At 40.2% G+C, this 23,119-nt stretch overlaps 2 protein-coding genes across 2 annotated transcripts; one reads left to right on the top strand and one right to left on the bottom strand.

Annotated features, from left to right (window-relative positions):
- Positions 1 to 6: 6 nt before the first annotated feature.
- On the top strand, positions 7 to 15,368 carry NOL8 (nucleolar protein 8). The gene is made up of 16 exons (XM_075762799.1): positions 7 to 280; positions 449 to 511; positions 1,437 to 1,515; positions 1,820 to 1,967; positions 2,889 to 2,957; positions 3,273 to 5,207; positions 5,476 to 5,592; positions 6,815 to 6,934; positions 7,284 to 7,368; positions 8,234 to 8,378; positions 9,937 to 10,020; positions 10,799 to 11,076; positions 12,918 to 13,044; positions 13,363 to 13,433; positions 14,362 to 14,444; positions 14,755 to 15,368. Exons 1-16 carry the CDS (start codon positions 142 to 144, stop codon positions 14,803 to 14,805), a joined length of 3,594 nt encoding a protein of 1,197 aa, XP_075618914.1. The 5' UTR covers positions 7 to 141; the 3' UTR covers positions 14,806 to 15,368.
- A 77-nt stretch (positions 15,369 to 15,445) lies between these two features.
- On the bottom strand, positions 15,446 to 20,599 carry LOC142603218 (E3 ubiquitin-protein ligase PHF7-like). Its single transcript, XM_075762592.1, is given in 8 exon segments — positions 15,446 to 15,677; positions 15,830 to 15,943; positions 16,163 to 16,311; positions 16,313 to 16,355; positions 16,357 to 16,527; positions 16,610 to 16,734; positions 17,017 to 17,291; positions 20,398 to 20,599. Coding segments are annotated over 8 exon segments (1,311 nt in total).
- Between the last annotated feature and the right edge of the window lie 2,520 nt (positions 20,600 to 23,119).

Here is a 23,119-nt window from a genome sequence, read left to right as displayed (position 1 = left end):
CATGGAGGGCTTCTAATGGAACGGTTTCTTCCATAATTTGGTATTATAATTGTATTAATTCCTACAATGTAAGTGTTAGTGAGCTGTTACTGTCTTTTTCTTACAGAAGAAAGAGTGCGCGTTACAGCTGGGCTTTTCAACATGGAGGACAAACAAGTTTCCAAACGCTTATATGTTGGAGGGCTTGGCCATACGGTTTCTAAGGCTGAACTGCAAGAAAGATTTGGCAAGTTTGGGCAAGTTTTGGATGCAGAGATTATTACCAGAAAAGATGATCAGGGTAATAGTTTTGCATCATCCTTTAAAAGTGTTTTGGTTTTCAATTTGTAGTGTAAAATAGAGGTTTTTCCTTCAGAGACACTTTATTTTGAGGAAATAGCTTAATTTTCAGTTTTAAAGGAAACATGGAAATTATATAGAAATTAACTGAATGTTTATCATTGAGCAGGGAACCCTATGAAAACTTTTGCTTACATCAGTGTCAGCATTTCTGATGCAGATCTCAGAAAGTGTAAGTACCTTTTTAAGTAATCTATGTTTTTGAGCCAAGTCGCATTACTGATAAAGTATCTAATGTTGTTCAATCAGGATGTAGTCAAGGTAGACCTTGTTTCATTTTGTTGTTATATTCAGTCCACTTTCTTTAAGCTACAATTTTATAGAAGTTGTTTTACTGGAGTTTTCAGTAAGTAGATGTAAGCAGATTAAAAAGATTCCTCGTGACTGAAATAGGTGGTCGATGAGCCTGTTCTAACCTTTGTATGAAAAGGTATAGGAAATGTGTTTCAAATGCTTTCTTCAGGTCCATAAAACATTAGAAGTGACTTGACATGAGAGGAAACTCAGAAGGAGAGTTTACATAAAGCATGCTTCTGTTGAAGCAGTTTTACAAATCTCAAAATAGTTGGATTACAAAACTACTGGCAGGGTTATAAAACCCCCTGTGTAATACATAGCAGGAAAACAGCAGGTGAAGGTACCTGTACCTGTAGAGAGGGATTGGTAATATGCCCTTTTATCTAGGGAATGCTGCCATTAGGAATAGAAAAGCTTCCTTAAGTTCCGAGTACAACGCTTTTCCCTCTGGTTTTCAGTACTCCTTAACTATGTTTTTCAAAGTACACAAGAGGTTAAATGGAGAAGAGACTGTCTGACAGTAGTGTAGAAACTTTAGGCTATGTGTGTCTGAATTTCTAGGTTTGTGTTTGAACTGAGCCATACAGATTTGAACAACTCTTTTGAAATCCAAAGTTTAATTTTGGATGTAGATCTTCTTGGTTTAGGGTATTAACCTGTCATATACAAACTTAAATCAAGTGAGTAATGAGGTACAAGGTCATGCTGAAGAAACTGCAAAGTATCATACAAGAAGGCATAGTTAAGTCTAACATGTATTTTGTGGAAAAATAATAATTTCCAGTCTCCTTGTTTTACAGGCATGTCAAGTTTAAATAAGACAAAATGGAAAGGAGGGACACTGCAGATTGAGTTGGCCAAAGAAAGTTTTTTGCACAGGTAAAAATCAATAAACAAATGGGTGTTGTTGCTAAAGTTACCCTTTTTCTGTTTATCTGATAACATCGCTGCTAAGCTTTCATCTGCTACATGCTTATTCTTTCTAGTTTTTATTGACATTGGTGGACTGTTGATGCATATTACATACCACAGCATGTTTTGCATTGTTATTCTCTTAAAAGTAGCAGATATGTTAATTGCTTAAGTAGTGAATGGTTACTGTTCTGTGGGAGAAGGTCACTGCCAGCTATAATTTATCACACAGGCAGACCTTTTTTCATATATCGTGTACTTTTTGGTACAGGCTTGCCATGGAGAGGGAGGAAGCAAAGCTGCAGAAAGAAAAGCCTCAGAGAAATGCCAAAGCGTGTCTGTTAGAATCACTGAAAAAGGCTGGAGTTGTAGATTTTCACATGAAAGCAGTACCAGGTACAGAGGTGCCAGACCATAAGGTATGATGGGGTAGATGTATAGAGAATTAAAACAAAACAAAAATCAGGATCAGGCACAAGCTTATTACATCTAAATTTATGTTAAAACTCTGTGCTTTATGTAAAGAAACTAATATTAAGTGTGACAGTCCAACTTGTGAAAAGTAGTCTAAAGAAATACCTTATGTGTAGAATGCTCCTGTCGTTCTTTGTAATGACTGGACATAATCTTGATCATACTGTCCTCTTTGTCGTGTTCAATTAGTAAATGCTGTGTTATCCATTTATGTTGGGAATATCTTTGTGTCACCCTTAAAAGCATATAAAGAGAACGTGTATCTTATTTTTATGCAGCATATACACTTTTGATGGCTGCGTTGTCAGGAACTAATCTCTGTGCTTCATCACGTTCAGGATCAGGGTCTGCACTTGCTTACAAAAGTAAGATTTAGAATAAAATCATTGAATGTGCAAATTTAGGCAACAAATTATATTTACTACAACATTTTCAATGTTATTTGCTAAGCACAGAATGTTTTTGGAGGGTGATGGCGGGGGACTTTTAATTTTTTAGAGGGAAAGGGGCAAAGGGGGGAAAAAATAGTGAACCTGTCTGTATAGTTACTGCTGTTCATTCATAAACCTGAAACCTTATATAAAAAATAGGACTTGTAAAGAAATTCAGTTTTTCATTGTCACTTTTTATTTGCAGATTGTAGAAATCTGGTTGGTTGGTTTTGGTTTGTTCTTTTTTTTTTTTTTGAGAAGGAAGGAGGCTAGGTTGCACAGTATGAACATACCTCACTTAAAGTGAACAAAAAAAATAGTCACAGATGGTTCTTTGTTAGTGTTTCTGTTATCAAAGTATATATCGCTTGTTTTATGCCAGGGTTACTTCCATTCCTTTTTTGTTTAACACTGATTATTTTTCTTTTCTTTTAGAAATGGGTTGTTGGTAAATTCGGCAGAGTCTTGCCTATCCTTCACCTTAGGAATAAAGAGAAAAATAAAATATCCTTTTCCTATTGGTACAGTAGGCACAATTCTCTTCTTTCATCGTACGGGGAAGCATTTGCTTAATAGTCTAAATGTTGACTACTGAGTCATACTTGATTATACTGAATCCCCTGAGTAAATCTTGCAGTAAGTTTGTGTGATTTGAATACATTTTTTTAGACTGCAAGTGAGTTGCTTAAAGGCTTATGGTCATAACATTTAAAAGGACTCTTCGTTGTCCTTTCACACAGAATTTAGCTTGATCATAAAGACCGGAAGTCTGCTTGCTGAAAGAATCATGTTGGTTTTAATTCCTTAACTCAGACTAACATTGTGAAATATGACCCATCAAAATATTGCCATAACCTTAGAAAGCTGGAGCAAGACTTGACACGTATAGTTCCTATATCCGAGCTTACTTGGCACTTGGAAGGGAGAGATGATGGCATAAACAAGAAGCGGCAAGGAGAGTTCCCTGTAACTAAGAAGCCATCCAAAAAACTGAGGCAACTGGGCAGTGAGGCTCTGAATGGAGGAGTAGTTCTCTCTTCTAGGTGCAAGTCGCCTTCAAAAAACACAAGCTCACTGCAGCTAGATCAAAGATCAAAATCCAAACCCAATGAGAAGCCTAAATTGCCTCCATCAAGGAGTTTTAATAGTAAAATATCAGGGAGAGATCTTTTATCAGATAAAAGCAATGTTTCTGGACTTACAGCTCAAAATAATATGAGTGTTTCTGATAGTGACATTGATTCTGAAGAGGAAATCAGAGCAATGGTAAAGAAAGAGACAGAAATACAGAAAGCTGAAAGTGTTGGGACTGAAAGTGACCACTTGGAAATTGTTGGGGATAATTTTGAATTAAAATACAATAGTCACTGGTCCTTAAGCAATCCAGATGCCATGAAGAAAGCTATCAAAGGAAGTTATAGAGGGAAAGAGGCTATGGAATGCGATAATGGTTATGATTCAGCAGATACAGATGAAATTATTGCTGAAAGTAAAACTCCACGTCTAAGTAGTGGGAAATCTACAACTTTAGAAGATTGTAAACAGGTGAAGGTGGAAAATAAAGAAATAATAACTAACAAAAAATGTGATTTGGTAAATGACTCCTCACTGAAAACTTGCAATTTAAAAGAAGAATATAGTGGAAGAAAGAGGAAAATGAAGAAACCCAAAATTGCTGCCTTACAGAGTACAGCAGTTAACAGTATAAGTGATAGTGAAAACTCTTCTTCAGAGCCTGAGAAAGGGGAGTCTGAAATAAGTTCTGATTATGAATCCATGATGCAAAACTGTTACCGCTTAGACCTTACATTAGATGACTTAAAAGCATTAGCTACTGAAAACACTGGGACACAAGATGAAGAATCAGATAGTACACAGAGTTCCAGTCAGCGCAGCATTGAAGAAAATCCGAAAGGTAATGTTGTAGATAAAACAAAACCATCTAAATTTCACCCTGCAGTTAAAAAAAAATGTATCTGTCCTGAAGATGTAGTTGCTGCGATTTTAGCTGGGGAGGAGAATGCTGATGAAGAAAGCACCAAGGGACAAAATAATTCGCGTTTGAAATATCAGCCCTTCAGAGGAATGGCATCCCTTTGTGAAAAAGAGTTAACTAAGGACAACACTGGTTTAAAGAAGTCTGTAGAAAGTTTAGGTCTTGAAGCTTCTATTTCTTATTGTAGGGAGGAGTCATCTAAAAGCCAGTCTAAGAACTATCCATTGTATTCGGTTGAAGTCAGCAGTAAAAAGCGACAACATATGCATTGTGAACAGCATGATGAATTGTCAGGTGCTGCCTCCTTAGCAGATGAGAGAGATCAGCCTGTTTCCCAGCCACGTTTACGAGGAAAGAACAAAGATGTGAGTTCTGTACAAGATGACCAAAATTCAGAGCATGGCGCTGCTGTTCCTAGTAGTGATCAGAGTGAGGATGAGAGCAGTGGCATGGATAGTAATGCTGCAGTGTCACAGCAACAGGTTAAACAACAACTGAAGAGCCCAAAACTGCTTTCAAAAAAACTGAAGAGGGATGTAAGCAATAAAAATCCAGAATCTGAAGCTAATAAATGTGAGAATGGGAAGACAAGCCTTCTGGAAAATAAGGAGCTTTGTCTTCATGCTGCTGCTTCAAAGGAACCTAATACAAAAAAGAAACAGTTGCAGGATAACCAGAGGAGGCTGGCAGCTCTAGAAGAGAGACAGAAAGAGAGAGAATTACAGAAGAAACTCATTCGAGGAGCTCTTTCAAATCTGGTAATTGCACTCACAAATTCTATCTGAATAGTATGCAGTAAAAAAAAATGGGAAATGAATAGATGTGGCTTAAGATATTTTTAAATCATATTCTGGAATTTTTTATTACATTGCCAGTTTTCTTTTGAGTGTATACAAAATGATGCATACCTAATTCCTGGAATGTCTCTAGAGTTGCAAGAGGAATAGTAGATTCCCTTCATGTCATGGAAATGTCTTTTAGACATTTATGTGATATGCTTGACTTGACAGTTTCACTCTTACATAGGATAGCCAGCCAGCAGGCAAGCGTAAACACATCGTATTCAATTCAGATGTGGAAAGCGAAGCTGAAGTAGATGAGATGTTGAAGAAGGATGTAAGTTTGGGAAATATGCACGAACAAGTAAGTGTTATTGGGGGAAAAACTCCAGTGTTCTGTAAGGTAATTCCCTACCAATATGACTGTGCCTTTTATTCTGAGGACTATTTTTTTATGGTGAGGTGACAGAAAAAAGTAGATAAGGTCTGAATTAATATGAATTATTGTTCTTTTTTTGCTAACGTGAAGCAGGTTTCCAAGAACTTAACCATGCATCTCATAAAGCTGGAGAACTTGGACAATTTATAAGGATATTGAGACTTGTATAAAAGATATTCTAATTTTGATTAAAAGAAAAAGAATTTTTTGAGTTACAGGCCTTATGCATAATTAGCTTTGAAATTTCACTGCTGTTAGTCAAAGGAAAGAGACTTAGCTTGAGTAGTACATAAGGACTCTGTTCTTCCCAGCACAGTAGCAAAGAATCTGCATTAATGCAGTGTCTTTGGTTTTAAAGTGATGTTAGGGTCCAAAAAGGTTGTGTGGGACTTCCTCTGTACACCTTACCCTATAGAGTCCTTATTTAGCAGACTTCTCAGGATTTTACCACCATAATTTCAGCACAATTAAGTACTTTTTTCTGGAGTAGAACTTCCTGTATCATCACATTTTTTTAATGTTAAAGCTTTAAACCCTTGATTTTGCTTTTGTTGGGTTTTTTCCTTCATAAATCTAGTAAGATTAGGACCATTCTCACTGTGTAATTAAAACCTTCTTTTCTCAGTTTTCCTCACATTTAGCACTTTTACATGTATATCTCTTACCTCGTATTTAGAATCCCTGCCCTGTATTTTTCCTTTTCTTTAGAAGAACCTCTAATTCTATGGAAAATTGTTTTGTAACTGTTGATATTTACCAACTGATTTAAACTATGTCCTATAGTTTATACCATAAATGAGGCTTGTTCAGAAAGGGTATAATTAGACATTGATATCTTTAATTGATCTCCCTTGTCATAATCAGCTTGATTTGTGTAGCAAACTCTCTCATATTGTAAAACCTGAGTTACCCTTTACAGGGATATTTTGCCTACGCTAAAATTTAATAGTCATAACTGCAACACAGAATTGTACAAAGTGTGTATACAATATAAGATTTGAAGTGCATGTATCAGCAGGTGAGCTGGTTGTTCTAGAAATCCACTTTTTCAGATGGACTGAAGAGCACGTGAACAAAGTTGATAGTGATTTATTTCCTCAGACTTACGTAAATGACTGCTTTTCTGTTTTCTTTTTGTTTAACAAAGGATGGTTCTGCTCCTAAAACTTCAAGCAGACTGTTTGAAAGCAGCGAGGATGAGCAAGATGATACAGATGATGAGAGATTCAAAATTAAGCCCCAATTTGAAGGCAAAGCTGGTGAAAAAGTGAGTGAACCCATTACTGTGATTTAGTGTTCTTCTAAGTCTCCATAATGCCACTTCAGAAGAACGTAACGTGTAGGTTCGCATACTTGCTGGATATGATTTTGACAAACTTGCAATAGAATTACCTTAAATGTAGGAAATGGTAGCCATGGAGCAAATAATGTGTGTTGGGGAGCGGGAGGAGTTTCTCTGATGTTGTTGTCTTTGAATATAGAGAAATTTCTGGAAAAGGCATCAAGAGCTAAAGGCTATTAGTATGTTGTCATAAGTAAAGTTAAAAAAAAAAAAGTAATGAATGTTGATGATTTTGTCCTCCAGCACTTACTAGGTTCTATTTCATTTTGTTTAGCTCTTGAAATTGCAATCGCGATTTGGCACAGATGAAAGATTTCGCATGGATGCTCGATTCCTTGAAAGTGAGAGCGAAGAAGAAGGTAAACCTGCTTGTATTTCCTGGTTAATGCTAGTAATACAGCTATGTCATGGAGCCTTCATTCTGGTTGCTTGAAGCAACTTATGGACTATTTGGCTTATTTTCTTTCAAATAAGCAAAACTATTGTGGCTGTACATAGTATATATTGGTAGCTGTGATTTTTCTTAAATGTATACTTTGAAAAGTATTTGTAATAACTGAATGAGACGTATTTGGTTGATAAATCAAGGTTTGAAAATATTTTTTTATTCAAGATGATATCAGAATGTGTTTATCCATGTTTTTCACAGGATAAGTGGCGACTTAATTAAAATAAACTTTTTTGACCATTACATTCATTTAAGCTGTTTGTTTTGTTGTCATCCTGCAGTTCATGGCTGATTTAGCAGCCTTAGAAAGTAAGCTTTTTAATTTATTTTTTTTAAACAGCAGAAGGCAGAAAAGCTGAAAGGCAAGAATCTTTAAAGATTTCTTTTCCACTACCACCAAAAATGAAATTGTTTACCTAGTTTCAAGATTCAGAATTTGTTTCTGAAACTTAAATTTTTGCCTAATTATGCTGCTCCTTTCATTGCTTTAATGTGATCTTCTGTACAGCATCTATCAGTGGCAAAGTAGTTGCCCGGTTATGTGATATAAGCAGGGAACAGGTTAAATAACTGATCTGACTTTCACGTTAAATAGACGCCTGTGACAAGATTTTCTACAGTGCAAGGGAGAAAGCCTCTAAGTAGATTTAAAATAAAGGAAGCAAGGTGTTGATACGTGTGAGCTCTTCTGGTACTATAGCAATGTTATATATCAAATATTACAGGCTTACTCAGGTCATGGCGGGGGAAAAATAATGTATTTATTTTTCCCTTAGCGGAGACAAACATCTCAAAGGCAGATGAGGAAGAAGAGCTTGCTGCGGAGAAAAAGAAAAATCTGCAAATACTGGGAAGCCTCTTGAATATCAACCTGGAACACCCTAAGCCAACTAAAATGGCCACAAATGCTAAGAAATTCAAGTATGAAATATCTGTTATCAGAAAAGCAGGAATTTTAGGAAGGTTTAGTTTTTGCCAATGTTTCACAACTAAAATCTCTGCCTATCTGACTGAGAAGTATTTCCTTCTCTGTGTGCATTTGAAGTCAGTCTTTAATGCAGTTTCCCAACGTGAGTGTCCCGGTATATTACACAACTGGTAATTATTATTTTAGGGAAAAATTTATCAGATACCTGCTTGAGTTTCTCCTGTTAGATTTTGAATGTTTGGATTGTTGGTTATGAAAATGAGTATTTTAATAAGTCCTTGCCTATGTAAGATGTATTTCTGTTCTCTGCAGAGTCAAACTGAAGTTGGCTAAACAAAGAATGTGTGAGTTGGGCAGTAGGTCAGTAAGTTAGACTCTAACTGCCATAGCAGTTAAGGTTATTGTTTTCTCTGGCCTACAGGTAATTAGCATCAAACTTCTTTTTCAGTGGAGAATTTTTCTTTTTTCCTCTCTTTTTTTTTTTTTTTTCATTTATTTGTATTTCAGTTTTTGAGAAATTTCTTCCTTAGGTCAGGAATTTGTTACACCTTGCTGTTGGGCATGCTCTAGCCTTCATTAGAGGACGATGAGATAGGTTTGGAAACATACTATTACAAGTATTGTGACATTTAGCTATGCATTTTAACAGAAATTGGTTTGTGGACTGAATTGGTGGACGTTAGTAGCGTTAAGGGTAATGCCATAGTGCGCAATGTGCAATTAGTAAACTTTTACTGACGGTCACTATTGGAGTTGCATCAATTGACTGCTGAGTGCTAAATACCATTGTGGTGGCTGCACAATCATGTTTAATTCGGTGACTTAGGTACAAATTTTTGTGTATTTTTCCAAAGCCTAAGCAGAGGGAGAAATAATCTGCACAACCTCAGAGGTCATCTTAGGAGAGTTTTGTGAATGACAGTGTTCTCTAATACTCAGTTAATGATATAGTATGGACCATTCAAAAGCAGTTAATTTATTCTGTAAGTGTGAATTTAGGGAGAGAACGGGAAATAAGGGACTACCTTCTTGCATACCTGTAAAGCAGCATGGGCTTTGCTACACTAGTATTGGGGTCAGTCTAAACCTTAGACTGCATTAGCTGAAAGTCCCCAAAATGTTTAAATTTTGAAAGATGGGCCTAATGAGAGTTGGTTGGTTGGTTTGTTTCCCTTAGGCTATTTGAATTTATGCAATGTTTGGTACTAGAAGAAATACATATATCTATATGGATAGTTAAATTGATATAGCTCCTCAAAAGAAAAACAGGTGTAGGTATAAAGTTACTCTTACTGCATAACGCACACAACTTGAGGTCTTTGTTGATATGAAATATTACAATTTGATTAAAGCCACTTCCGTTGATAATTTTTCTTGACTCGGACACTGACTAGCAGGTACTTTCTAAATGCCACTTAGGCTTTGGATAGATTTGGTGCTTTTTTGGTAAAGACAACAATGTGAATTTAAATCTGATTTTAAATGTTTAGGGTAGCTTTCAGTTGAGCGTTTAGAATGTCTCATGGGTTTTTCTTTTCCTATTTTTTATAGAGATATTAATGCCCTCCGCTATGATCCCACAAGACAGGACCATGCTGTTTTTGAAAAGAAACCAAGTACTACAGAAAAAGAGAGGTAATATTACAGCTTGGTAACTATAAATTGTGATGTTTCTTCCTGTGGAAAGATTGCTATAGCAGAAGACTGAGTTTGTAATTATATAGACTGCTCTGTTTTTTCTTTAGTTCTGTTTATTGCTAAAATCAAGATATAGTAAGAGTTGTGACCACTAAAACCACCATGTAATGTCATCTTTTCTAGTCCATCTACTTTCTGCATGCCATTTTCTGACTTCCTTTCTCACCTTCATGCTATTCCTTTGCTTCAAGTCACAGACTTTAAAATTTGCAAATCTGTGAGGGGAAAAAAAAATAGGTCTCAGCATTTCTTTTGCCAGAAAATAAATCTGTCCTAAATATCTTAATTTATATGCTATCCTATATAAAGTGAAAAGTCAGGATGTGGTTAATCATAAAGGAGACTTGTTCCTGCCTTTAGAGTCAAACCTCAGATGTTTCCCCACTGCTTATCCTCAAATGGGGTGGGTAAATTTTAGGAGGAGGTGAAAATAAATAGGAGGTGAAAATAAATAGGTCAAAAGCCTAAACCAAAAGGGTAGTCATGCTGCCTTATAAACCTATTTCTGGCAATAGGAAATATCCTATTGCCAGAACCTGGAATTGCTAAGGGGAGGGGGGGGGGGGGAAAAAACCAACCAAACCTTAAAAGTGAACTACTCATTAAAGTGTTTAGATAACTTTAGGAAGACATTAATAGCATGGTTGCCTCTAAGGGAACCTATCTTTTAAAAAATACGTGCTGTGTTACTATCCTTTTAACAATCTCCTTTCAGTAAAGCAAAAAGGAAGAAGAAGAGGGAAGAGAATGAGAAACTGCCTGAAGTGTCTAAAGAAACATATTATGATATTGCTGTTGATTTAAAAGAGTTGTTTGGATCTTCAAAGAGCAAATCAGAAAAAAAAGAAGAAATACCCTGGGACAAAGACGATGCAGAGGACTCTACCCCACCTGACCATTTGGGACCTGACGTTGGGAGTGACATAGCTCAGAAGTCCAGTGGTTTCACGTTTTCCTTCTTTGGAGACGTGGAGGAGTCAGGCGTAAAAGAAGGTAACAGCAGAACATATATAATAGTACAATTGCTAATGAGTAGCTTACGTCAGGCACAGTAGAGTAGTGTAGTATACTATATAGAAATCCAGAATCCAGGGGATTTTCAAAGGCAAAAGTCAGTAACTATGCAAAGTCATTATGCTCTTCTCTTATACTTGCCAAGATTGTTATAGTTCAATCACAGTTAATTCATGCTTGTGTCCCAGGAATTTTGAAAGGGGTGTTTTGAGAAGGAACTGTTATTTAATTGTTTTTTTGAACAGTGATGGAGAAACTTGTCATCTACTAAATATCTCAGATAAACAGGGAAAAAGATGATATACAAGTCAAATCAGGTTTCATACAAACCAGCAAGATTTTAAATAAAATGTGTTAATTAAGGTAGTATTATGAGCAAAAGAAAGTATTAGAGTTGACCCCAAGATCAAAAAACATTTTTTATGTACTTAATTTTATTATTGTACCTTTAGAAAATTGAAACAGAATGGTACATGGTTATTGGTGTGTCCTAACCTAAGATAAAGTCAAATGTTAGGAAATCAAGATTAAAAAAATCTGAAATCAAGTCACTTAAGTAGTAATATAGGAAATAAACTTTGAAGTTAACTGAAATACAAAACAAACCCCAACAAACCCCCACATTTCAATGTCTTCTGAATGCAGTAACACAGGTGTCAGAATATGTGAGAGATCTCTAGAACAAAGTGGAAAATATCTGAGTGGAGATGTAGCTCAGAGTTCACACAGTTCTTAGCACTGTCTTATATTAGCTGTTATTCATAATTATTGGTTTACATTGCATAAGAATCCTATTTAGTGGCCACGGGCCACTGTGCTAGCTGCTGTATTGCCACAAACAAAAAGGTAAGTCTCTCCACTACATGTACCTCAGTTGCTTAGGTCATTTTTACTATTTTTGTTGGTTTTAAGTTTAACCTGACTAAAGAGCACGTGTGTTACATGGAAACCGTGAAGGGAGAACATGTGGATAGTCTGTCTCTTTTTTTTTTTTGAGCAGAAACTATGGGTGTTTTGTAGACAATTTAAACTTGCAAATGCTCACTTTTTCCCCCAGTAGAATTTTCTGAACTCTTTTCCCTTGAGTAAAGTACTGTTTGCATTTCATAGTCTAGTTACTGTTGAGTTTGGAAACTCTTTTATATTGCCAGAGAGAGGCAATACAGGAGTTGTTTTCTCTATTCTGGTCATCCAGACAAGTTGTGTTTATACATCAAAAGAAAAGGGTACTATAGGTTTGTAACCTCAGTCCTTTTGGCAAGGTGAAGTAGTAAGGGCTCAGGTACATGTTTAAGCTACCATGTGTAAACTGGGCTTCTGGCAACTGGCTGTGTATGCTATAGGCAGGAATACATACATGAACATAACTTAAACACACAGAAAAAATAAGCTACAGCACTATGAGTTTCTTTGCAAAGGAACTTATTAAGATAGTTCACAGTGAAATAAAGCTTTTATTCAGATTCTGCAAGCTAAAAATATGAATAGGCACAATTACTCCCAACTTGATAATGACTGTTAGGTTGGAGTGACATGACAAAACCCTGGACCCTAACAACAAGCTCCTGTACTTTTTCACTATGCTGTGATGATTCTAGTTGTGAACTTTGAGGGTAAATTTGTGACATATGAGAAAGCAAACTAAATTGATCCCTGTGCAGAGGGTAATAGAAAACTTGAGAGGGGAAGCTTCTGTCCTGCTTAAATCTGGTTGTTGGGGTATTTTTTTCAATGAAAGTATTTCACTCTGAAGTAGAAATTTTTACTGGCAAGTAGTGGAATAATCTGGTTTATTTTTTTTAATTGTGATATTATTGCAGAGCCCTATATACTTGAAACAATAAAACCTGTAAAAGTCACATGGCAAGAAGATCCACGTTTCCAAGACAGCAGTTCTGAGGGTGATGATGAACCAGAGGCATCAGAAAGTGAAAGGGACAAAGAAATGCAAGTTATATTTCTATTTGTTGTCTGTTTGGTTGTTGTAGTTTGATGCTATGAGAACATCAATAGCAGCACTCCAGTCATGAGAGACTAACATCTTCATTCCACGTCTCTGAACACTGGAAGCTTGGCTAAAAGTCAAATATATGTTAAGTTTTCTTAAGAAATGGGCTTGGTTTTTTTATAGAAGGCTGTATTTGGTTACTATGGAGTAATGTTCTTCAATGCAGACTATTTCTCTGAAGTATTACAGCTTTAATTTGTGTTAATGGAATTTGACAGTAACTTTTATGATGCTGAAATTCCTTTGTGCTTGTCTAGGTTTTTCTCTTTACCACAGACAGAAAGTACTAGATTTTTCTTCTTCTCCAAAGATGATGAACGACTAAGAGGTATAACAAAACATATTCACCCTTTATTAATTGTTACTGAAATTCAGTGAGAAAAAAATAATACTGCCTAGTTATTAATGTTTTGTAGATAAAACACAGATGAGAGGTTTAAGAAAAAAAAATAAAATTGCAAATTTCCGTTATTATTTGTGGTCTTTTAGGGCTTACAAAAAAAAAAAAACACTTGACAAGTTATTTAGATATTTTGGATCCTTTTAGGCATATATATGATTTTTAACTTTTTTCTGTGTTTCTGGTGTTAGCATTAAGAATATTGAATATTCTGATCAGCCACATATGTCGACATGGTTCTTGATCCTAAATAACGTGGGGGTTTTCCTTGTGAATATAACAAATTTCATAGTTAACAAACAAAACAACAACAAAACAAACGCTGAAGGAAAAAACCCACACCAAAAAAAAACAACCACAGGCCACCAAATTTATTACATAAAATATCAGAAGCAATTGTTTATCAGGACAGCCTTAAATAATGTTTCTTGAGATATGTGACAACTGTCATGAAATGTATGTGTAAAAGTTACTGTGTTAATGCAGTTACTGTACTGGAATCTTCCAGCCGATCTGATTTACAGTGCTTGTTAAAATTGAGCTCTGAATCCTTAGCAGGCATAAATTTTCTTGGGACATGTGGGACAATGGTGCTGAGCTTTTAATGAAACAGATGCTCTTTTACTGCAATTTATATTTTAGCATATTAAGGAAAACTGCTGCTGCCTTTCATTTTTCTTAGTATGCGAGGCTGTAATACATAACGCTTCTGTTTGAGCCAACCACATTGTGGGGAAAAGAGAGGAATATGAAGAATAGGCCGCCTGACTTTATTGCCGTGTTGCTTATGAGATTTAAAAACAGCAGCATATTCAGAAGTGTTCAACCATAATAACTTGTTCTTTGTTTTGTGCAGAGGGCCCTAAGTTATTTTGTAGATTGGTAGACCTCAATGAAGAAAAAGACAACTGGGAAGACAGACGTAGATTATTGCTTGAGGTGAGTATTTTAACATCTGTTACTTGGTAACTGCAATGGGAAGCTCAGCATGAGGAGGGAACACAGCTGCTTATTTGCTTAATTTGCATTAAAAATTAATTTGGGACCTTTAGAAGGGCTTGAAAGTTTATAATTACCAGGGCACTTAAAAATTTGTAGTATATTTGTTTGTGTAACAACATGTCGTGATGTCCAGTCAGGTTAATGACTGAATCTCTGTATTGTACTGGATCAGTTACTTTATGTTAAAAAAAAAAAAGTGTTTGTCTCAAAGAAACTGCTCACTATGTTAAAATTTAAATACTTTTAGGAATGCCGGAAGAAGCATAAGGATGCAAGAAGGAAAGTGAAAGCAAAATAATAAATCTTTATCTCACTGGTCAGAAATGTTTTGTGTTTCTTTGAAGAAGTTGCAGAGAAATGTCACCTTGAAAATTCTAGTCTTTCAAAGATCTAATAGGAAATAATATTGGAAAAGACTGTTAAACTGTGTTTCTAAATAGGTACATGTTTCCTGTGTCAATTCAATGTTTGTACCAAGGTTTGGGGTTTTTTTTTCTGTATCAGTTAACAGTGACTTGCTGCTTTGCAAGATTTTTGAGAATTTGATCATGTAACAAACACAACACAGGGTTATTTTGCTGTGTTCTCAGGTCCCAGTGCTGAATGGGGTTGACAAAGAGCAGGTAGCTCCATGTCTACAAGACTATATAACCTGTACTCTGCCAAACATAATAGAAATCCTGTTTGAGATTTCTTTAAGAAGATCTAGGATGCATTATTTCCAGACTAAAAGTTTACCAGAAGTTTATGAAAATACATAGATAAAAAGAAGACTTACGAAGTGGGTAGATTTGTATTTCTTCACAGAACTGATTTTTCTACTTTTTAATTTTATGTACATTAATAAATAGTAAGGACAAATGTTGCTGGTAGTGTATGCTTGTTGTTGAATGAATGATGTTTTTACATATAAGGTCTTATTCTTATGTCCAGTTGGCCTATATGCTGCAGGGGGTCTGCTGGAGCAGAGAGGCTCTGCCAAGCCCACCCTGGGCACCCGCTGCCATCGGCTTGGCCCAGCCCAGGGGCACCCGGGTGCTTCGCCTCTTACCGGTGCCCAGGCCAGCACAGCTGTTGCACTCCCAGCTGGCCGTGCTGTGCTTCACGTAGGAGCAGCGTCTGTGGGTGCCCTCAGCAGCACAGGAGCAGCACAGGAGCAGTTGCCAGGGCCTGGGGAAGCAAAGGGGTTGATGGCTGTGAGGACAAAGTGATGGCAGCACGGGATGGTCCGGCAGAGCTCTTGTTCTCAGTCCTTCCTCTTCGAGCCCTTGGCGAGACAGAGATCCCGTGCAGAGCCCCGGGGTGCAGCTTTGGCAACTTACCCCTCTTCCTCTGCCCGCTCCCTGCCTCCTGGACAAAGGCACTGACTGGCATCGCAGCGGCTGTGCCTCTCATTTAGTGCTGCATACGCGTCGTTGTTCTCCCACGATGGCAGTCTGATGGAGAAAGGAAAACTGATGAGGCCCTGCTGCCCCAGCATAAGGCAGATGTGGGGCATCCCTGCTCTTCGCCCCCCGCCCTGTTTCCAACTCCTCCGTGAAGCTGAAGCCCCGACTCAGGGGACAGCGGAGGGCCAGGACTGCAGGGGCAGGCCCTGGCATGGTGCAGCACTTGCACCCTCCTGTCTTGTGACCGAAAACAACCCCAAAACCAACCTCCTGGGGATTCGGATCCCCATGTTGAGCATATCGGATACAAATCTTTCTCTGTCTCCGCAGAGCGGGCACTGGAAGAAATGAATGCCAGCGCGCAGAGCCTGTCCCTGCAGGAGAAACATAAGGAGCGTGCCGTGCGTGAGTGAGGCCCTGGTGCTGCTGAGCGCCTGCCGTGCCCCGGGGGCGAGGGAACAGCTCCTACCTGGATGCAGCCCCTGTGGAACCAGGCGTGTTTGCAGGCTGGGCACACCATGGTGCTGTAGGACTTTCTGTGCCCCACAGAGTCCATGCAGATGAGGCAGGTGGTGGTCTCCTCCGGAGCAGCCTCCACTGCCTGCTCTGGGCGGTGCTCCCAGCAGAAGGACCTGGGGGGAAGAGGAAAGGGATGGGTGAGGTGGGAAGTGATGGGTCCTTCCCCATTGGTGGCGAGGAGGGGAAAGGACACACCTGTACCGAGGAAGGAACTGGGTGACACATCCACCCTCCACGGCACAGGGGAGATGGAAGCTGCGGTCGCAGCCCGTCTCCCGGCAGGTGATGGTGGCCCCGCTCTCGCCACAGACGAAGCAGTCCTGGAAAGAGCAGAGAAGCCCCCCCGTCAGCAGCAGCCTCAGGGCCTCCACAGCTAGCCCCACGCCTCTGGGCAGGGCGCAGGATGTGGCTGCTGCTGGGTCACAGCCCGCAGATGCGCCTGGCGGACGAGGCTCCTGTGCTGGAGCCTCTGTGGAGCTGCTGGGAGCAAGACGTTTGCCCCAGAGCTGGTTGGAAGGGCTGGGATTTCTTTCCTGGGGTCTGGGCTAAGCTCCCGCAAACCTCTGCTGGCACACATCTCCCTGTTCTTGCCAGGTCCTCACCTTCCGTGCTGCCTGCTTGACTGTGTGCATAATATGCTGAGGGAGAAATCCCATGAGTCCTACTGCCTTGGCTGGTTGCTGAAGCAGGTCGTTGGCAAAAAACTGCAGAAGAGTGAAGACGAGGAGGTGAGTGTGGCAGGGGCTGCCTGTCAGAAAGCTGGAGGGAGCACTGGGGGAACTCACCAGGCAAAACTCATGGGCACGGAGCCCTTGCTTCTCCAGCTTGCGCCCATAGATATCCGGGTTAGCCTCTGCCCGGCGACACAGCAGGCATGCTGGAGGGGAGAGAGCAAACGGCACCGGGAATGAGCACCTCTGCGGGGCAGGGGGAAGCGACACTGAGGGGTTGCCCCCAAGGGCCTGCTCTATCCCTGCCTAGCTGTCTGCCAAGCTGTGGGAGGGATGCTTTGCTCTCACCCTGCTCCATCGAGTCGAGGGCCTTCTCCTTCCTTGAGAATATGGCACCCGTCAGTCAAGCGTGAGCGTTTGGAGAGTCCCTGTCCCAGCAGGGCCGGGGTGTCTCCTCCAAATGCTCCTCTGCTGACTCTGAGGGAGAAGCGAGACGCGGGTGAGCTTGCAGCAGAGGCCCAGAGCCCCGAGGTGCGGGGCTCCCCTCCTCCCTCGGAAGCCCCGCGCAAGCCCCGTCCCTCCCCTGCCCTCTCCTCACCTCACCAGGTCGCACTGACCCACGGCCTGAGCTCAGTGTGCCTTTTTGTAGCAATGTGGAAGGAAAGGAGCTCTATCACTTCATGATTGCTGCACCCAAAATGGCCTCCCAATTACCACATCACTGACAAGTCCTAAACAGTGTTTTGACAATGGTATGACAGTAGTTTAAATGGCAATTTAGATGATTAGACAATGGTTACATAGTCTACTACTTACTACACTTCTAATAATTATGCTATAGCTGGATATATAAACGTCACTAGCATATAACATACTTCTAGGCCTACTGTAAAATGTTCCTTACCTCATTATAGGTATCAGATGCTGGGTAAGGGGTCTCTTGACCTTGAGGAATGACCTCGAGAGGCATCCCTGCTCAAAGGGAGATCACTGCTGTGCAGCCCAGTGCTGTACAGGAGAGCTCAGTGGGCTCAATGTGGGGGGGTACAGATATTTATAGCATAAGGTGATTGTCTCATAGTCAAATCCCCCTTTGGTGTATGTGCAAGAGTGCAGCCGTAGCAGTTTTAGTTTCGTCTAGTGCCTGAGAAGATACAGCCTGGCACAATTCTCAAGGTTTGCACAGCTTCCTGATTTCAGTCCGGGGTACTTGTGGGTGATGCCTGAACCAAAGTCCCGCTCACCCAGTCAGAGTAGGTGCCCCCATCACACCCGGCAGGTTCAGCAGTGGACTCAGCGGTGCTTTGTGAGGAACTGTCGCGGCTGCCTGGGCACTCACTGAGCCACAGCCTGGACTGCCTTCCCCTGGGGACTCCTCCTGCCCCTGGATCGAAACCATTGCCAAAGACCCCCAGGGACAGATGAAACAGCTCGCTCAGCTGCCCTGTAGCGCCCAGGTACAGTAAGTTTCTGAGGGTGAATGGCCTGTGCTCTACACTTCTCTCACATTGCTTTTTTTCTCTCCACGAGACATCCTCGTAGGCCTTCAAGACAGCAGCTAGTAAGGGAAGGTTTCAGTCTTCCCTACCCTACCTGCTCCCTCCCAGACTTTTGCAGAATCTTTCCCAACGCAGAATGATGGAAACTTCAGGCGTGTTGGGAGATGACCGTCAGCATTGGTAGAGGTGAATGGTCAGCAATTGAGAGGCTTGTGCAACTCTTTTCCACTGAGAATCCCTTGTTGCCTATTTCAGGTAAACCAGTTTAAATGGCAAGTCAGTGACTGGGGAAATACACTGCTGAGATAAGAAAGCTGAAAACTGTCTTGTCTTGAGAGAAACAAGTTAGAGGACAGAAGATCAAAAAGCAAATAGCCAAAGTACTGAAGAGATGAAAAACTGTATTTTTTTCTGAAGCTCTGTTCTTTTTGTTTTTCTTCTCTATGCTTTCTGAAGTTCGTCTGAGTCATGTTTTTGTTTTGGGTTTTTTTCTGTCTTCAGAATTCATTTTGCATTATAGAAGTGTGAAAACATATAAAAAAAATTTCTTACTTACTCTCACATATTCTTTGGCAAACATGAAAAGATAAATTTATAGGTAGCAGGCTTTATCTTTGAAAGCCATGAGATCAGACTCAATTTTTAAATACCTTGGTGCATCATGCTGCTTTGAGAAAATCTTAAATTGAACTGGTTTTTGTGGTGCATGATCCTTTCTCTTCCTGGGGCTAGGAGGTCCTCCTAGTTGTAATAAATGCCACCTTTTGCAGTATACTGCCTTACTACTTATGCACACTCTTATTTTCTCCTAAAGATTCCTGTAGCATTGATGTTCTAATGCGCTGCTTTCCTGTGATCTAGAGCTTCACAACCGTTAACTGCTAGATGTAGTGCATCGTAGTATGAAGAGACCTAATGACATACTATTTACAGCACTATGGGGTTTCAATCAAGACTAATCTTTTCAGGCCATTTTGATGGGCATTAAACTAAGAAACAGGTACATCAAAGCCCCAAATTAGCAAAGGAATAAAAGAGTTGGGCTCCTGCTATCAGCCCTTCTGTCTTTACTGGACTTTGTATAGCTGCACGGTTCAACGTGCATGGATTTTCATGTAGGCTAGCTGGAGAAGGTGAAGGGGTGCTAAGTTAAATTCTCTTTGACTTTTACAATAACAAGGAACACGTTTGTACCAGTTTGCCGGGAGAGAATATATCATGCAGTCGCACATTACTAGAAAATCCTCTTTCTAGCAAATCTGCGCTTATGTGTGGATCAGCACTGATGCTTACACAAAATGGCTGACTTGGATTGCTACCAATCAGTCCTTTCCTGGAATCTGATTGCTCAGATTACTTGGAATATTTTAAGAATAAAGACTGCTATATCAAATCACTTCATTAAATTGTTGTGACTGGCCAAAGGAATACCTGACTGCTTTTTAAAAGATTTTTACATATTTGCAAAATTATGAAGGTGGCACATTTTGATGTCTTAAATTTAGTAGGTTTTTTTTCACAATAATGTTTCATCTGTCATATTCGAGGATATTGCAAACATGAATGTTTAGTATCTTTGTTCAGTTTTCCCTTGTATCCTCTTTGTGTTTTGACATACTTTTTCTCTCCTTACAATTCTATGCCCCTGTGGCGTTTAAAATCTGCTGCTTGGAATACTGTATCTAGTTCCGCCACGGGCTTGATGTATTGAAAATACGAAACGTTCCACTGGAAGCACCTGGTCTGTCAGCAATACTCCCTGAGTAAATTACGAGCATGGCACTCTGCAAGAGCCGTCATGTAAATGCTGCACCGGTTTCTCCCTGACGGTGGCAGCGGTTGTACGAGGGTTGCGGCGGTGCAAGCCCCGCACCGGGTGTAGCCCCGCACCGGGTGTAGCCCCGCACCGGGTGTAGCCGGCGGGCTGGTGCGCGGTCCCGGGAGCGATGGGGGGAGGAAGGGACCGCAAACACACCGTTATACATCACCCCCTTAGCTCTGTCGTTGGCATGCATTCTGCTTTTTGGATGGGTTAGCTTCTGCTTAGCTCTGTGTTGTCTCCTCTGAAACATGGAGTTTTCATCATCTGGTGGTTCTGCTGCCTGGATTTCGGGGTAGCCAGTTCTACACTCTTGCAGTCTGGCTTACACCATTTTGTAGGCAAAAGCACATGCCCGCCTTTCGGCAAACTGCGTAGTTATTAGGTCTGCATGCACACAAGGCAATGAACTAACTTGTTTAGACTGACAGTTGTGTTTTTCTGAACTTGAGTTAGGACATACATTAAATACAGCAGAGCCTAAAAGCCCTGCCGCCTTCCCTGCTCCTCGTTTGCTCCTGCTGTTACGCTGACAGCACGTTGTGCGTGCTTTCCGCCCTTGCCGTGCAGGGGGGAGGCTGTGAAAGATGGTGACAAAACGAGGGGAAAGGAGAGACCAGTTGCTTCCAGAAGCAAACCCCAGCTCTCCATTATGTAATAGCTGTTTTCTTCTCCTCCCCCACCTAATGTCCCTCGCCCATGTGCGTGCTCTCTCCTTCTCTTCCCCAGACAGCTTTATGCAGGCAGCACCTTTGAAAAATGATCTGAGCAGCGCAGCGTTTTAGGAGCAACTGTGGAAGGTATCACAAGCCATCTCTTTGCTGAAGGCAGGTGCTGTTTTAAACCAGCATTTCATTACCACAAGTCTATTAACATCCATTTTGTATAATCCAAAAATAGCTTGTTCAGCTTGCGAGTGAGGACATTCTCCCTAAAGGTCCTAGGAGCCCGAGGCTATGGCTGTGCTATGTTCAGAAGGCGTATCGCTAGTTAGCTTTAATCCAGCTGGACTGAGTACAACAGTACTCAAATAGTAACACGGAGTTCAGTGCAGGCTACCTAGCTGAACAAGTGTCCAGGCTTCCCAAGAGGCTTCTAAAACTTGAAGCAGTGAAAGCTGGCCCTAGCCTGGCTGCTACAGTCATTTTACTACACCGTAGCATAGTAATAGAACTTTTTGATGTGACTGCAGTGAGAATACCATTCAAATCATTAGGACATAAATTCTTGAGGCTTTAGTCACGCTACTGAGCTACTTAAATTTTTGTGTGTTTGTGTATTCAGCGTAGTAGCTGAATGTAGTTACTGAACGAAACAGCATGTAGTTTTATTTCCCTAGAAACAGAAAGGTAAAATGTATTAGCATATGACCCCAGTGGAAACTTGGGGTTAGCCCATGTTTGCTCCTGACCAGTGGCTACTTGCTGTTGGTTAATACAGAGCAGCTGTTAAGTAGGTGCACTTTAATGGTAGTGATGTTGTCCTATGTCCAAGCCCCAGGTACGTACATTACCTTTGAAAAGACAAAAGTCTTATCTGGCAGCTTCTGATGATGTTATTGTATTTAAAAGAACAGAAGAGACAGCAGTGAGCACGTGCATGTTGTTACCCTGTGTCCAGGGCAAGATAATGTGGTAAAACTTAACCACAAAAGTGGTTTAAGGTAATTCATTTTACATTGCACCAGCAGTTTCCATGATTCAGCTGAGGAGTGGTCGCTCTGTATAACTTGCTGACTTGTTTTCATCCCAGGCAGTAAGCGTAGAAACACTTGAGTTCAGAAGTGCCTTAAAAAACCCAAAAAACTACACACACACACGCACGCAGGCACTTCTTGTGATGGTGGTTAACAGTCTGCTCTCTGCAAAAACTGTTGGTGCTGCAGCTTGCACTAAAAAAGACGACAGCAGTCGTCTTACAGGCATTATGTTTTCATGTTTTACTTAAGACATGGCTGAGCAAAAATGAAGAATCATTCTTGTTTAATGCTTATGTATTAATATATCTGGATTTGATCCATTTGCCCAGGAGAATGGCAGTATCAGGCTCAGATGTAACACAGTCTGATACAAATTCCTAAAAATTCCTACCAGGAGACATTGGCTTTATTTTTACTAGCAATCAGTTACTTTCTGAATGCAAACATGCCCAAAAATTTGGTGTAGACAATTGCTGTGTAGAAGGTCCTTGCTTTAAACATCTGATTGTGGCAGTGGTATCCTCAACTGGTAGATAAGTCTGGCAAGGTTAATACATTAAATCTACATTTGCTCATTACATCCAGAAACTTTTGACACATTGGCTAATATGGCCAACAGTACTTGGTGGAAGTTCATTGTTTTGAGAAAAAGTATGAAAGCATAAACTAAAATCTAATGGGGATAATAAGGAATAACTTTAATTGTGGAACTAAGTGCGTTTTGTAGTGTGTTAAAAGTTTAGGGGAATTAGGCAGCGAGAAAGAAGAACAGCTCATCTGTGGTCCAGTGGGGCAGTTACACAAGGGGAAGGTATGTCCTATGTTGGTTTTAAAATCTGCTTGCCAGCTAGAATGTAGGCAGAGAGATAAAGATCCAGCTCCCTGATATTTTTTTTATTTTATTTTTCACCCCCCTCCAGTTTGCCCTGGGCCCCGCACCGGCTCCCGGCCAGCGTTGCCTGGTTTGTGCTGACTTAGGCCAAGGTTAAGCAGGCTGGCACAACTGAAAGCATAACT

Source organism: Balearica regulorum, chromosome 10 (genome assembly GCF_011004875.1).
Source record: "Balearica regulorum gibbericeps isolate bBalReg1 chromosome 10, bBalReg1.pri, whole genome shotgun sequence".
NCBI lineage: Eukaryota > Metazoa > Chordata > Aves > Gruiformes > Gruidae > Balearica > Balearica regulorum.
Note: the sequence above shows the minus strand (reverse complement) of the source record. Positions and strands in the feature narration are given on the sequence as shown.